The following is a 14,970-nucleotide window of genomic DNA, read 5'->3' as shown; positions in this document are numbered from 1 at the left end:
GTAAACTTTGAAAACCTTTAAAAGCACAATTAAGTGGAATTTTTGTTGGTAATTTTTTTAAACCATAATCTAATCTGATGAAAAAGATTAAAGACATCTTTTAAGTATGACTGTTAGTTGTTCCTATCAGAGAGTAATAAACCCAGTTCACCGAAACCATTTATAATAAGGTTCCACTTATCAGAGACTTCCAAAACAAAGATCAAACATGAAGAACACTGCTGTTAAAAAGCCCAAACTAGACAGGTACTGTGGCCCATGCCTATAATCCTAGCTCTTCAAGAGGCTGAGATCTGAGAACTGAAATTTGAAACCAGCCTGGGCAGATAAACCCAAAAGATTCTTATCTTTAATTAACCAGCAAAACAGCCAGAATTACAGACGTGGCTCGTGGCTCAAATGGTAGAGTACCAGCCATGATCAAAAAGAAAAAAAAAAAACTGACTATACAACTTGTGTGTGGGGACAGGAAGGAAAAACTGGGAGAGGGAAAGGGAAGGGGTGATATTATCCAAAAAGAAATGCACTCATTACCTGACTCATGAACCTACAACCTCTCTGTACACCACTTTTATAATAATAAAAAAACAAATTTCAAAATACTGAACAAGAGGGAGACTCTGAGCTCAAGCTCAAATACACTCACAAGCACACCCCCGCCCCCCCCACACACGTGCATGCATGCAAATACCCACAGCCCAATTACCGCCACCACCCCCCACCACCATTTAGCTTCATTGTCAGCACTTCATAGACAAATGCTGGCTTCTTTTTAAGCAAGCATTTATACTCTACTGCTAGTCACCTGAAAGCTGTGGCCCAAGGCTGACTGGTCCAGGGTCACCGAACAGCAACATTAAACTGAGTCAGCAAAATCTTAAAAGGATTAATTATCAATTGCAATACTACCCAATTACATCAATTGACCCGTTTCCATCCAAGAATTACAGATATTAATTCTGTCCTAAGGATTTTATTGGAAGAACTTCATGCTTTAAATGTGACTGTAAAGAGTAGTGAAAGGCTGTGTCAGAAATACTGCTCCTTACTACTCAAAATGAGAATTTAGAACACAGACTCAAGACACTGGGAGATTGGAGATTGTGTTTGTTGTCTTTACTCCATTTTCAGTACCCAGGATATACTTAGCAAAGTGTATCGGTACCATAAATACTGGGATCTTTAATGACTCTTTCCAATAACCCCCTTAGTTTGCATTTCTAATTTGTGTGGTACACAGGCAACCAATGGGTATAACTGAACTGCAAATGGAAATGTGCTTGCTACTTAGTGAAGTTAGAATTCAGTGAAGGTTATAAAAATACTAAACTTAATATCATATTACAGGAAGTGTAAGTATTTTTGATGAGCCCATAATTTCACCACTTCACCTGCTGCATCCGCTGGCAAACATGGTTTGGAATATTAATGGAAAACGCTCTCATTATTAAACTGCAGTATTAACAAAATCCACAACCACTAATAGCTTACCACAAAGACATTTTCAGAAATTATCTGCCTTAAAAATATTTTCCCATCATACAGTTCAGAAAATAGACTTAATTTTATAAAGCTAGAACAAAAGGGAAGAGCCCCACTGCTGCAAACAATTCATTAACTCAAAAAGTTACAGCCTGGCGCTGGTGGTTCATGCCTGTCATCCTAGTTACTCAGGAGGCTGAGATCTGCAGATCGCTGTTCAAAGCCAGCCTGGGCAGGGAAAGTCTGTGAGACTCTTATCTCCAATGAACCACTGGAAAACCGGAAATGGCTCAAGTGGTAGAGTACTCACCTTGAGCTGAAGAGTTGAGGGACAGCACCCAGGCCCAGAGTTCAAGCCCCATGACCAACAACAACAAAAAAATTATTTACTCGTGCTTGCTTCGGCAGCACATACACTAAAATTGGAACGATACAGAGAAGATTAGCATGGCCCCTGCGCAAGGATGACATGCAAATTCGTGAAGCGTTCCATATTTTAAAAAAAAATTATATACTCCTTGCATATGCAATTTCAGGATAATCCAATTATCTCTCCTGCAACCTCCTAGAAGCGGTGCTGTGTTGTTGAGGCGGGGCCTGCAGGATGCCCAACCAGAGCCAGTAGACGGTGTGCAAGAACAAGAGCCCAACTGTGGCATTCGGGGACATCTAACACAAACTGAGCATGCACACCAGGGTCCTTTTGCCTACTGCCCTTCACAGAAACAGACATGGATCTAGAAGGAGTGACTACAGGAATGAGACTGAGATGACAAAGAGAAGGACTTAAGCAACAGACTGGAACAACCAGAACAACTGGAACAACCACTGGAGACTCTTATCTCCAATGAATCACCGGAAAATGGGAAGTGGCGCTGTGGCTTAAGCGGTAGAGCACTAGCCTTGAGCTTTAGAGCTCAGGGACAGCGCCCAAGCCCAGGGTTCAAGCCCCAGGACCGACAAAAAAAAAAAAAAAGAAGAAGAAAACATGAATTCCTCCTGAAAATTAAGTTCATAAATTACTAAAATATATGGGGTCAATTTACTTTTAAAAGGCAATTCAAATATTCAGTAATGTATCTTGAATGAATCTTGCCAGGTTTACCTGAGCAGAGGAAGAATAATGTAGCCCCACTGGTGTAGTCCACTCTGTTAATACTGTCTGAGCAGTTCTGGGAGTTAATACGGTCCCTCCCCCTTTTCCACAGAAATGCCAGAGCCTCCAGAGAGACAAGATCGGCATTGCTTAGCCAACTGACTAAAGAGTAGAGCTGGCTTCCTGCTCAGGTTCCTGATCTCCAGACTAGTGATCTTTGAGCACTGTGTATGAAGTGAGGTCAGACCGTGGACTCACTGGTCTTGCCTACATCTGCCTCAACTGCATCTGCCCTCCTCCTCTCCCCTCCCCCGCCAAGTCACGAGGACCTGTGGTCAAGGTGGGTGAGTTTTATCCCCAGGTATGCATATCTAATAAAAGGAACTTATAAATCTGCAGCCCCTGGGGCTGTGGTCCTTCCCCAGCCCCAAGGCTGCCCTGAGATGCCCTGAGGGCAGCTTCAGCACAGGGATACACACCAAGTAAATACAACCTTGTCCTGTCTAGGGGGTAGGCCTGCAGATACGAGGATGTTCACTATTCAACTGCTTTCTTCTCCCACATAAATGATCTATACACTCATTTGTAAGTGTGGTCATCCCCTAACTCAGTTGAGGGCAGTACTGTAACCTAGAAAATGACTGGATCAGGAGCCAAGACACTGGACTTCAATGTGAGCCTATCCACCCGATCATATCCACTCTCTGCATCCCACTTTCCTATCTGCAAAGAGAAGGCCATAGTCATTAAACCTCAGCCTTCATTAAGTACCAAGATGAAATCAAGAAAAGTGTTTAGAAGTACCATTACTTTTAAAACATTCCCATGATTCATATCTCGGAATGAAAAAAGAAAAAAAAGATAAATCTCTGAATTCAAAAGATTAAATGCAATAATCCTCAACAAGCGTCTTTAGAGTGGAGGGGTGCGGCTCTCAGTCCAGTGCCTGCCTGGCCAGTAGCAGGTGCTGGGTTCAAACCTTAGTAGTGAACAGTAGAAAAAAATCCTGCTTCAAGACAGATGGACGCACACAATTGTACTTAATACCGGAAAGTGCACCTCCACTATGCAATTATCTACTAGGATCATTTTATTTGGAAAACCATGCTGCTTTCCCCACCTGCATTGACTTTGAAAGTTGATAGTTTTCACCTACCAACAACTCAAATTTGCTCAAATTTAATATGGACAGGGAAACTAAGGAAAAAAGGTGGTTATAAATAGAAGGAATAAAAGATTTCAACAGAAAAACATAAGCCATCTGGACCCTTCGCATCTGTAAGTGCCAACATTCTGCTACTCCCTTCCTCAGCACTTGGGTTCATAGAGCACAGGCCAGGCCCGGCAGAACGGGCTGCCGCTCTGTCTCTAGCCAACTTTGTGATAAGCCAACACCAATCTCTTTCCTTGTAAAAATGGAGGAAGCAGGGCCTCCCTCCCAGGCAGATGACAGAAATGACACAACAGAACCTGTGCAGATCTAGCACAAGGAGGGTCTCATCAATGCTAGTCCTACCCTCCTGGCTGCTGCTGGGCCTAGGACTGGCCTTCTAAGTGAAGAAAGAATTACTCTGGAACTGGAATGGGTGCCCCTTCATGAGAGACACCAGAAAATGCAGGGAATGAGAGCTTGCAGGAATGATTAGATAATGAAACACCTTGTATCTTTCCAAAGAGGTGAGTCATTTTCTTCTAGGTGTCAAATGAATAGCCAAATGTATCACGATCAAAATCTATCACAGAAAAAGCCAGACAAATACTCACTTCAAATGAAAAGTCACTCCTAATGATCCCGAAGCCTCTAGACCCTGAGTCACTGGTATCAAGAGGATAAACACTCCCCATGGCACCCTGGGCTCCACAAGTTCTAATGAGCTAAAAGTTTATTCCATTTCTCAAATACATCGAAATACTAACCCACTGCTCACGCCTCAATTCTGAAATCCGATTCCCAATTTGGGCCCTATACCAGCATCTTTTTCAAAAGTTGGGCTTTGGAAAATATGCACTCTCAGACTAAAGGGGAGAGAAACCCATCAGACAGCACAGAACTTGCACCCTTGGACGCATTCCAGTTCCTTCAGCCCTCATCTCCTCTAGCTTTTCACAATCAGTAGAGTGCAGTTGCCCATCATTGGAAATGACACGAGCTTAATGTCAGAAATTGTTTAGCCTAAATAAGAAAATAACTCCATTTAGCTTTCTCCCACAAAGTAAAATTAAGTTTGTTTAGCCCTTTCTTATTTATTGCCAAAGGGCAGATTTAATTTCAAAGGAGTGACAGCCAAACTCATTCTGAAGTAAAGTCTAAAGTCACCACTTTAAATGTGCTCTAATACTGTGGCTCCAAGGTTGAGAACACAGAACCGAAGGCCTATTAATTATGGACACAGAGGTGATGGGACCACCAAGCTTTCCAGCCAGAGGCAGAGGGCATGGGGGTTGGGGGAGGGGGGGAGTCTGACACCTCCCTACACTGTAAACCCAAGCCAAAGCCCCCAGGCCCTGGGCCCTTCAGGGCCTGCCCTTGCCTGGGGTCTCAAGACTTACCAGAGACATTGACAGAGGCCCCAGCATCAATGATCCCGCTGTTGGGCCGCACACAGTACCTACGCGGTGCGGTGGTCTTCACTTTAAAACACACATTCCGGTCTGTTGGGTTGCCAAGCTTTAAGTTGGTGGTGACAACATCGGTGAATGGACCTGGGGGCGAGAGAGACAGTGAGCAACGTGTGCGGGACTCACTTGTTTTGGGGAAGAGGGCTGTGGAAGAGAAGGGTGAAGGGAGGAGCCACAGTCTCTGGCTCGCAGCACCAGCTCATCACCGTGGAGTCTGCTACACGAGGCACCCAGTAAACTTCCAACCCACAGCACCTCAGACCTCTCAACTCTGAGGACAAGCAGGCTCAGGGCGAAGGGCTCCTTGTTCAAGCGTCCATGTCAGCTAACAACAGAATCTGTAACTACATGGCCTGAGCCCAAGGCCAGTTCTTAACATATATTACGTACTTACTTCCACAACAAACAAGGTAAAATGGACTAAATTTGGATCCCAAAGAGTTGTTATCGAGAGCAGCAGAGGTAAGAAAGACTTTGGGGTGCTAATGGCCTATAACACAGAAACAAAAGTACCTTCCTGGGCTGGGAAGGTGGCTCAGTGATAGAGTGCTTGCCTTGCATGCATGAGGCCCTAGGTTCGATTCCTCAGCACCACATAAGCAGAAAATGCTGGAAGTGGTGTTGTGGCTCAAGTGGTAGAGCGCTACTAAGCCTTGAGCTGAAGAGCTGAGGGACAGCGCCCAGGCCAGAGTTCAGGCCCCATGCCTGGCAAAAAAAAAAAAAAAAGTACCTTCCTAGGCTCATCACCAGAGCCAACTGAGCAGCTCACCTCAAACATCACATCCAGCTTTAACTACCCAAGCTGCAGGAAGACTGAAACAAAGCTCTGTGCCTTGAGGATATTTTTTATTACTATTATTTATTCATTTTCTACTTTATTAGATTTTTAATTAAAAAAGTAAAACATGCTTCTTAAAACAAAGCAAACAATGAAATATGTATAAAGAAGCCTTAATAAGCTTTCCTGTGTCCCGGAGGTAACCAGCACTCGCTGTCTGGGAGACTGTTCTCCTGGCCCACACTTGCACACACATGCACACACCTGTGCTGAGGAAGGGGAGAAGAGGGAATTACACCACAATGCACGCATGTGCACACTAGTGTGCCGAGGGAAGGAACGCAGGAGAGGGCTAAGACACATGAGACTGTGCTTTTCACACTACTCTGAAAGCTGCTTTTCATCGGCCTATCTACAGCGGACACTGGTCACTGGGTGTACTAAGAAGTCAGGTAGGGGGGCTGGGAAGGTGGCTCAGTGGTAGAGCGCTTGCCTTGCATGCTCGAGGCCCTGGGTTCGATTCCTTAGCACCACATAAGCAAAAAAGAAAAAAACCAGAAGTGGCACTGTGGCTCAGGTGGTAGAGCGCTAGCCTTGAGCTGAAGAGCTGAGGGACAGCGCCCAGGCCCAGAGTTCAGGCCCCACGACTGGACAAAAAAAAAAAAAAAAGAAGTCAGGTGGGGGAAGATGAATTAGAGACCAAGTTTTTTTCCCCAAATTTTCCAACAGATGAGCCACACTGGCTTTCTCCAGCCTTTACCTTTCAGGGAAGGAGGTGGTGGTAGGGAGGCGTGTATGCTACCACTGCAGTCATAAAGAAATGCATACTGGCTCACACATCCCTGATGCAGAAGACCCAACAAAGACACTTAAATGGGAACCGTGCAAAGTTTTCAGTGAGACACTGTTATAACCCCGGGGATCGGTATCGTTCTTTGCCCATCTCTGTATCCCTGAAGCTGTGTCCGACAGCAAGTAAAGGCCCCAAGAAGGAAACTACCTGTGGTTTCCTTCCAGCAAAATTAAGACCTTAGCCTGGTTTCCTCTAGAGGGGCTCAAAGTATGAAAAATCAATCTAATAAGGGCATAACTTAAATACAAATTAAGAAATCAATAATAGTGGACAGGAAGAAAAGAAAAGGGACTCAATTCCAAAATCAAATAAACCGCAGTTGGTTCTGCTTCAAGAAAACACAAATTTGTCCAAATTGATTGACGTGCATATTAGGAGGGCAATTTGAGCATAAAATGATTTTCACATTTGCTTATGCCTAATTTCATCTGCAAGAAAACCTGGTGAAAACTGCACCCAGCTGAGCCTCGCTGCACAAGCACAATAAACACACACCACCCCCAACCACCTCAGTTCACCCCTCTTTCCTCCAGGCCAGAGAACTCAGAGTTTGCCAGTGAACTCAGCCTTTCCCCAGGTAAAGTGCACTCCTGCTGCAGCACTGGCAGGTCTCATAGGTCCCCATCTTTGTGTGTGCATTGCTAGAGAGTATTTGGTGTTGTGTGGCTTTCTTCCCTCATAGGCCTACGCTTACTGCTGTGCTACTCTGCATGGTGCAGGGCTGGCAGAAACGCATGGGTCCTGGTATGGAAGAAGTGACTGCCACTGGTCAGCTGTGGTTTGGGGGTTACACTTCTCTGTGGGCGGCACCTCTGAGAATTAAATGTCCCATAGAATTTCTCCACTTAGCCGGGCGCTGGTGGCTCACGCCTGTAATCCTAGCCACTCAGGAGGCTGAGATCTGAGGATCACGGTTCAAAGCCAGCCGGGGCAGGAGAGACCATAAGACTCCCATCTCCAATAAGCCACCAGAAGTGGCGCTGTAGCTCAAGTGGTAGAGCGCTCACCTTGAGCTGAAGAGCTGAGGGACAGTGCCCAGACCCAGAGTTCAAGCCCCACAACCGACCAAAAAAAAAAAAAAAGAATTTCTCCACTTGCTGATCTTTCTAAGAAGCCTTTGCTTCTAGAAGGGTCTAGAGACAGAGTTCTATCTAGAAGTGAGGAAGGTCAAGTCTTGGTAGTTCCTCTAGCTGCAATCTCCATCATGAACCACCCTCTCAGTTCCCTCCACTGCAGGGCAGGCAGACGCGCTGCAACTAGGGCAAAGGAGAGCTGGATGCAGATGGCATTCCATCCTTGGCTTCCAGAGAGAAACAGGACACTTGGTGCTGAGACAGTATCCCGGGGATTATGGGAGCACTAGCCTCTGGAACTCTCCCTGACCCACCCTCCAATACCGTGGGCTGACTCAGATGACAGAGAAAGTCTAATCTTGAACAAACTCTCTGCCGGCTTCAGGTGGGAATCACTTCAGTAAGCACAGGCTAAAAAAAGATAGCTAAAAACAGCTGTGGTTTTCTAGGGCCAAGGAAAGCAGGAAGACATGCAAACCTACATGGGCACCCACAGATCCATAAACCCACTAGTCAATTACACCTCCAGGGAGCAGAGCTCCAACTTGAGTAGTTGAGTTGGGAAGGAGACACAGTGGACAAGGTGACTCCGAGGGATGAGCTTCCAGGTATAAATGTGATCCTTGAAAAGGAAATCAACCACCAGGCCTTAAAAGCTTCCTAGATATAAGCTTAAGGTTAAACAGTTTCAACATGATTCTGCCTCAAGAACATGGACATGTGTTCATATCAGAAGGCTAAGAGTGCATAATGGCCTCCCACTCCCCAAAATGTACAGACATCTCACTGTGGTGAAACTAAGCTTAGCTTACTAACTGGCTGGTAATGTCTCTTCCCCTTCCTCCCTTCTGAAGTGGAGGAAGAAGACCCTACAAAATAAACCAAATTTAACTCCCAACACCAAGTTTCTTGTGAAAATTTCCCTAGGTTCATCTCATATATAGCAAACTAAATGGATTACATGAATCACATGTTTAAAAAATAATCTAAAGTATTAAAAGACAAGCAATATTTGCAGCAATAAGCAGAATAAAATCAGTAGACTATATTTCTCCTTAACATTCAATCCTGGGTCTTTACATACTGGGATTTCTTGGACTTGATAGCTTTTATATGTGAAAACTGGATACAGCTATGCTGTAATTGCACACAACAAAACAACATCACAGGCAAAACAGCCAAGTCCCACAGGGAAAAATGAAGACATTTCATAAAAACAGGCCAATCCTCCTCCTCTCCCCACTTTGGGCAATTTTCTCTAAGAATTTTATTGAAAATAAATTCTATTCAATTTGAGTAATTATAGGAGATAAACCATGTTAGTGTTCTCCTTTTCCCCTGTATTAATGAATTAGAATATACAAAACCTCAATAAAAATGATGGAAAGGCTTATGAACATCATTCAGAATTTTACTAGTCACTTCCATTTCATAAAACTGCCATTTCCATTAAAGCATTATGTAAAAAATGGGATTGTACTATACAAACATGCATATTTATCACCAATGAATTTAAACATTGCTTATAAAGTACAAAGTCAATTTTACAAATGAAATCTTCAAAAGTTGGATTTTTTTTCTTCTAAGAGATTAAAAAATGATTTCTGTCTCTAGATACATGACACATACATTTAATCATTTTCTTTCTAATCTTCTATTCTTGTTTCAGGTAGCATCTATATAAAACCAGAAACTAAGCATCTAAAATGAAAATTGGAAGAAAAATAAAAAAACAAGAATTTGGGAGAAATCAGAAATACATGTTAGAAGTTTTATTCTTCTATCTAATATACCAGAATAATGTTCATTATGCTCTCTTTATGTTCATGTCCACCTGTGAAAATTTATGTAAGTTTGATAACGATGTTCCCAGAAGAGCATTAACTGAACACCAACAAACTCCCTAATAAGCTCTAGAAGGTTCTAGGTGTAGCAAAACACAGTATGATTTCCTTCACCCTCCCCAGTCCTAAATATTTTCCCTTTTGTCTTTTTCAATTATGTTTCTTAAGAAAGTAAGATGACCTGGGCTTGACCTGTTTTAGAAAGCAAGTTACATAGAACCAACAGAAATATGTACATCATTAAAACTCAAAGAAGAAAAGGTTGATTTTTTTGGTGTCAATTACAAAAATGAAACATGAAATTTACAAAGTATTAGCCTCAAGGTCAAGGAAGAAAGCCAATCCTCAAGGGGTCAAGCTCCAGGTGCTGTACATTCTTCAAAACTGGCTAGCTAAATTCATCAATCAGATGATGTAAGTTTATTTGGAGACCCTCTGTACCACTAAGTAATGCTAACAAAGATGTGAGGAAAACATCAATTTGTAGAAAAGCATTCTGTTAAATATTTTAAATACTCTCCTAATCTATGCATGGTTCAAACACTTTTCTGTAATACTGAGAGACTCATGACTAACACGACTTTTCAGAAAATGTAAATTCTACTTTACAAAAGGATAACTTAAGGGCTCATGTCCCACCAATGGTAAAAAGTAACTGTGAGAACCCCCAGTGAACTCAGAATTCTCTCTTGCCTCATGAACCCTTAACATCTTGTCAGCCCATTTGCTATTAAATGGCAAATATAATGTTTTAAGGGATAAATATAGAATTGTATTTTAACTAAGCAACTCAATTCTACCATAATATAAAGATTAAAATAAAACGCACTTCTAATACCAAACTATAAAACTCCTATAACACCAGAATAAAATCGAAATGGCCTTGGATCTAGGAACAGCAGCTGAGGCGCAATCCATGAAAGGAAGAAATGATGAGCTGGACTCCACTGAAAATAAAAACATCTGCTCTGCAAAAACACTGTCAAGAGAATGAAAGCACAAGCAAGACACAGTCTGGGAGAAAATACCTGACAAAGACAGCCAAGAAAGCACGGCCATCCACCAAAATACACAAAGCATTCTTAAAAGTCAAAAGAAGAAAAATAACAGCTTGATTTCAAATGTGCACAACTCTGCACAGACACTCATCAAAGTTGTGCCCGGGGCAAACGAGCACATGAAAAGACACTTCCCATCACACCACTGGAGCTGCAAGATGAGAGAACCAGGAAGCACACCTCTGCTATCCAACCCCACAGCACTGAGCAGGCGCTGAAAGGCGGGCAGCACCAGCACTGCCGCTGAGAATAAGAACTAAGCGCAATCTCCACATATAACCCCTCAGTCACTGTCCCTGATACTCACCCAAGAAAGGTGAAAACGTGTATCACCCTCAACCCTGCACAGACAGATAGATATTTCCAGCAGCTTTATTTGTAAGTGCCACACCCTTAGAAGCAAACCAAATGTCAGTAGGTGGATAAATTAAACTGTGATATAGCCAGACCATGGAATACTATTTAGTGCTTAAAAAAGAAATAAGCTAGCAAGCCACACAAAGGCACCATGCTCCTAAGTGACAGTCACTGATTTTAACATATGACATTTTAGAAAAAAACCAAACTATGGAACCAGAAAAAAATAAAAAAAGCGGGAGGTTAATGTGGTAAGGGTGAAGGACAAGGGAGGGGGGGGGCAGTGGGGACACACAGAGGACCCAGCGAGTGGGAGAGGGGGAGGGGGAGGAGAGGACACGGAACTTTCAGGGCAAAAAAAATACTGGTGCTCTATTGATAAATCCAAGCCACTCTACCTTTGTCCTAACCAACAAAAGCTGTGACATCTATGTACCTGAACACAGACAATGGACAGTGAGTACTGTCACCCACATTTGATGTGGGTTCACAAACCAAAATCAGTGAAGCACTCTGGTAGGGAGAGACAGTGCCATACACTTTTCCTGTCTGGGAACCCCACCTTCTGGGCAGTTCTGCTGAGAACCTAGAAGGTGGTTTTTTTTTAAAAAAGGAAATAAACTATATTTTATATTAAGTCACTTCTAATAGTACCCTCATATTTCTTAACTACTGGTATTCTGAAAGTATATATGAGTATGTGTGTGTGCGCAAATGCGGACAGATGAGAAAGAGTAAGACGCTTTGATTTGCAAAGAGATTGCTTGTGTTTCTTTTTTGGGAGTTCATGAAACTCTACTGTTGCAAATGCAACTCTCTTGTAATTTATCTCCTAATGTAGCTACAATACTTTCAAAATTCATACTGTGTGTGTTACCAAATAAGTTATATACCAATTTGATATATAATCCATCAGGTCTCAGCCTTCTAGATACAAGCTTAAAGTTATTAGCCTCACAACAGCTTTTTCCTCCTGCATAAAAAGGGCTGCATTATTTTATAGTCTTGCAAACACACAATCTCTCTCTTTTTCACAATCCCTCCAAAAAAAACCAAGTTACCATATTTCACTTCAACTCTAAAAAGATTACCTTCTGGGAAGGTAATAATCTGACTCTGGAAGCCTATGACTTTTGATGGATTTTGTATGGGCAATAAAATTGTGCTTGAGGTTTCAATACAACAGACTATGTACATGGGAAAAGTATATTAAAATAGGGGACATGAGCCCTCTAAAGGAAAACTTCGTGTTCATTTGACAGGCATCTCCAAATTTCACCCTCTGGTAATCTGTTTTCATTACAGGGATCCTCTCCTTCTGCCCTCCTACCCATCTGCACTGCACGCCACCGGTCCCAGGAGCTTTCTTTTCCTGTTGGCCCGAGTCTTCCTTCCAGGATAGAAAGAAATTCCACAGACACAGCATTTTGGTTTCTCTTGTCCACAACTGATCAGTGACACCACTCTAGGCATAGCCCAGAGGATATACACTCGCTGAATGAATGAATGCCCACCCAGGGCAAGTTTCTGTCCACTCCACCCAGAGCTATGTTCTTCCCAGGACATTGCCTGATGGGCACCTTCTGGCTCTCTTGGGTGACTGCTTACTGTGCTCTCCATTGGATACATTGCGTGTACTGCTCTAATGGTCAGGTGGGGAGATCTCTTCCCACCCTATTCTTCATCACAGTCCAGCACAGAGCAGAGCCATGCACAGCACAGAAGAGTCCCTGTGTGAGCTGCAGGACACCTGACTTCAGAAGAAGCGCTTCTTCTCTGGAGCTGCTGTCTGGCCCAGAACAGGGATGCCAGGTCAAAGCCTAGCTCTGAGGTCTTTTACCTTTACGCCGACACCCGGGAGTGGGAGCCGCATAAACTCACTCAGGTCAATAATGCTTACGTCATGACTATTCAATTATTTTCCTAAATTGCTCATTTGAGAGAAAGTGGAAGAGAATAAGAGAGAGAGAGAGAACTCTTAAGCAAGAATTCAAGAGCAGGGACACTGGAAAAGTTAGTCATTTTTTACTACATTTATTTCCTTGATTGGCTGTTAGCTCACACATTAAATCAATGCACTGGGAATGACAGTAAAGTTTGGCAACCCAAGTATCTTAATGGTACACACCGGGTTGCAGAACTCCACCTGAAAATTCAATGCTATAGCTTACTTTGAAGTAACCACACACAAAGAACCCCATACTTAGATTTTAAAAAATTTCCAAAAACATCTTAGAATACAGATTGTTCTCACTTAATAAAATGGTCCTCTCCTGTCCTGTCCTCAAGAGACAGCAACGGAGAAGCACGGCACCTCTATGACAGCAAGAGAAACTAAAGCCATCCAGCCAGTCTGGGCCACATCGTGGGAGGGGAAGGGAGGAGAGGGGAAGAGAGGGGAGGAGAGGGCAAAGTGAAAAAGACAGTCCACGCAGTGAAAAACACCTGCTCAAACTAGGTATGTCTATGATAAGAGACGTAAAAATAACTCTGGATGGATAGACATTTCTCCAAAGATGCACAAATGGCCAACACAAACATGAATGTGTTCAACATTATTATTCACTAAACAAAAGCAAAACTTCAATGAGAGGCCCTTTCATGTCCCCTGGGATCACTCAACACCACGCCCAGACACGTGCTAGAGAGGACAAGGGAGTGTCAAGTGCTCACACACTGCCGTGGGAATCTAAAAATCTATAGCCGCCTCAGAAAACAATCCAGCAGCTTCTCTGAAAATTAGTCACCATAGGAGCCAGCCTCTCCACTCCTTTGGATAGGTCAGGAGAAGTGAGAACATACATCCACAAAGGAACTTGTACACATGCTTTATACCTGTGTAATTCCTCACAGCAGAAGTGGAGGCAACCCAAATGGCCGCCACCTGATGAGCGAACCAACAAAACCCGGCATGGTGATCCAATGGAATAGTGTCTGTCATATTCAACATGGATGAGCCCCTGAAAGCATCGTGCTGAGCCACAGAGGCCCGTCAGAAAAGACTGGTAACAGCTAATACTGTATGATTCCTCTCAGGGCAGCAGCCAGGTATGTACCTCTAGAGAAACAGAGAATAATAATAAGTGGCTGCCAGGACTGATCAAGGGTAGAATGTAGGCTGACAAGTAATGTACTAGTTTTTGTTTGGGATGATGAGAATGTTCTGGAGCTGGTGGTGAGGGCTAAAAATACTGAGTTTTAGTGTCCTAAAAGTGGTGCATTTTATGGTAAGCAAATTATAAATCAATAAAGGAAGTCAACAGTCACAAAAGAGAAACCAATGTCAAGAGCCCTCACTAACAACATGGAAGGAAGCCGGGTGAGTGTGGCAGAGGCAGCCCAGCCAACCCCACCCATGGCTGTTGATCTTCACTGACTTCCCAACCCTTCAGAAGGAAAATGAAATTCACCCTGCTAACTCCACAAGGACTAACACCACACGGGTCTTCCCTAATGGAAAAGAGGAGGGCATGGATTAAGCAGTAGAGCACATTCCTAGCAAGTGCAAGGCCCTGAGTTCAAACCTCAGGTTACCCCCATTCCATCCAAAAGAATCAGCTAAGAAAAGCCCAAGATCAGACTCAGGAAAACCTGTCAAAGGCATATGCTGGACTAGAAGAACAGACTGGGGAGCAAAAAGATTTGTAGCTTAACAGACAAGCAAATGGTATTCAGCATGTATAAAGAACCATTTTAAAATAAATAAAGACTGCCAGGTACCGATGGCTCACCCCTATAATCTTAGCTACTCAGGAGGTTGAGATCTGGGGATCACAGTTCAAAGCCAGCCCAGGCAGGAAAGCTTGTGAG

At 43.3% G+C, this 14,970-nt stretch overlaps 1 protein-coding gene and 1 non-coding gene across 2 annotated transcripts in view; one reads left to right on the top strand and one right to left on the bottom strand.

Annotated features, from left to right (window-relative positions):
* Vapb (VAMP associated protein B and C) overlaps positions 1–14,970 on the bottom strand; it is a 48,276-nt gene that overhangs the window by 13,941 nt on the left and 19,365 nt on the right. Inside the window, exon 3 of the mRNA XM_042699267.1 lies at positions 5,129–5,281. Coding sequence (XP_042555201.1) covers positions 5,129–5,281 — 153 coding nt within the window. The remainder of the gene's footprint in view (positions 1–5,128; positions 5,282–14,970) is intronic.
* LOC122124640 lies at positions 1,875–1,981 on the top strand. Its single transcript, XR_006150607.1, has one exon. It is a non-coding gene; the product is annotated as a U6 spliceosomal RNA (small nuclear RNA).

This window comes from Dipodomys spectabilis, unplaced genomic scaffold (genome assembly GCF_019054845.1).
Source record: "Dipodomys spectabilis isolate Male_0828 unplaced genomic scaffold, ASM1905484v1 ptg000240l, whole genome shotgun sequence".
NCBI lineage: Eukaryota > Metazoa > Chordata > Mammalia > Rodentia > Heteromyidae > Dipodomys > Dipodomys spectabilis.
This window is presented reverse-complemented; position numbering and strand designations above follow the sequence as displayed.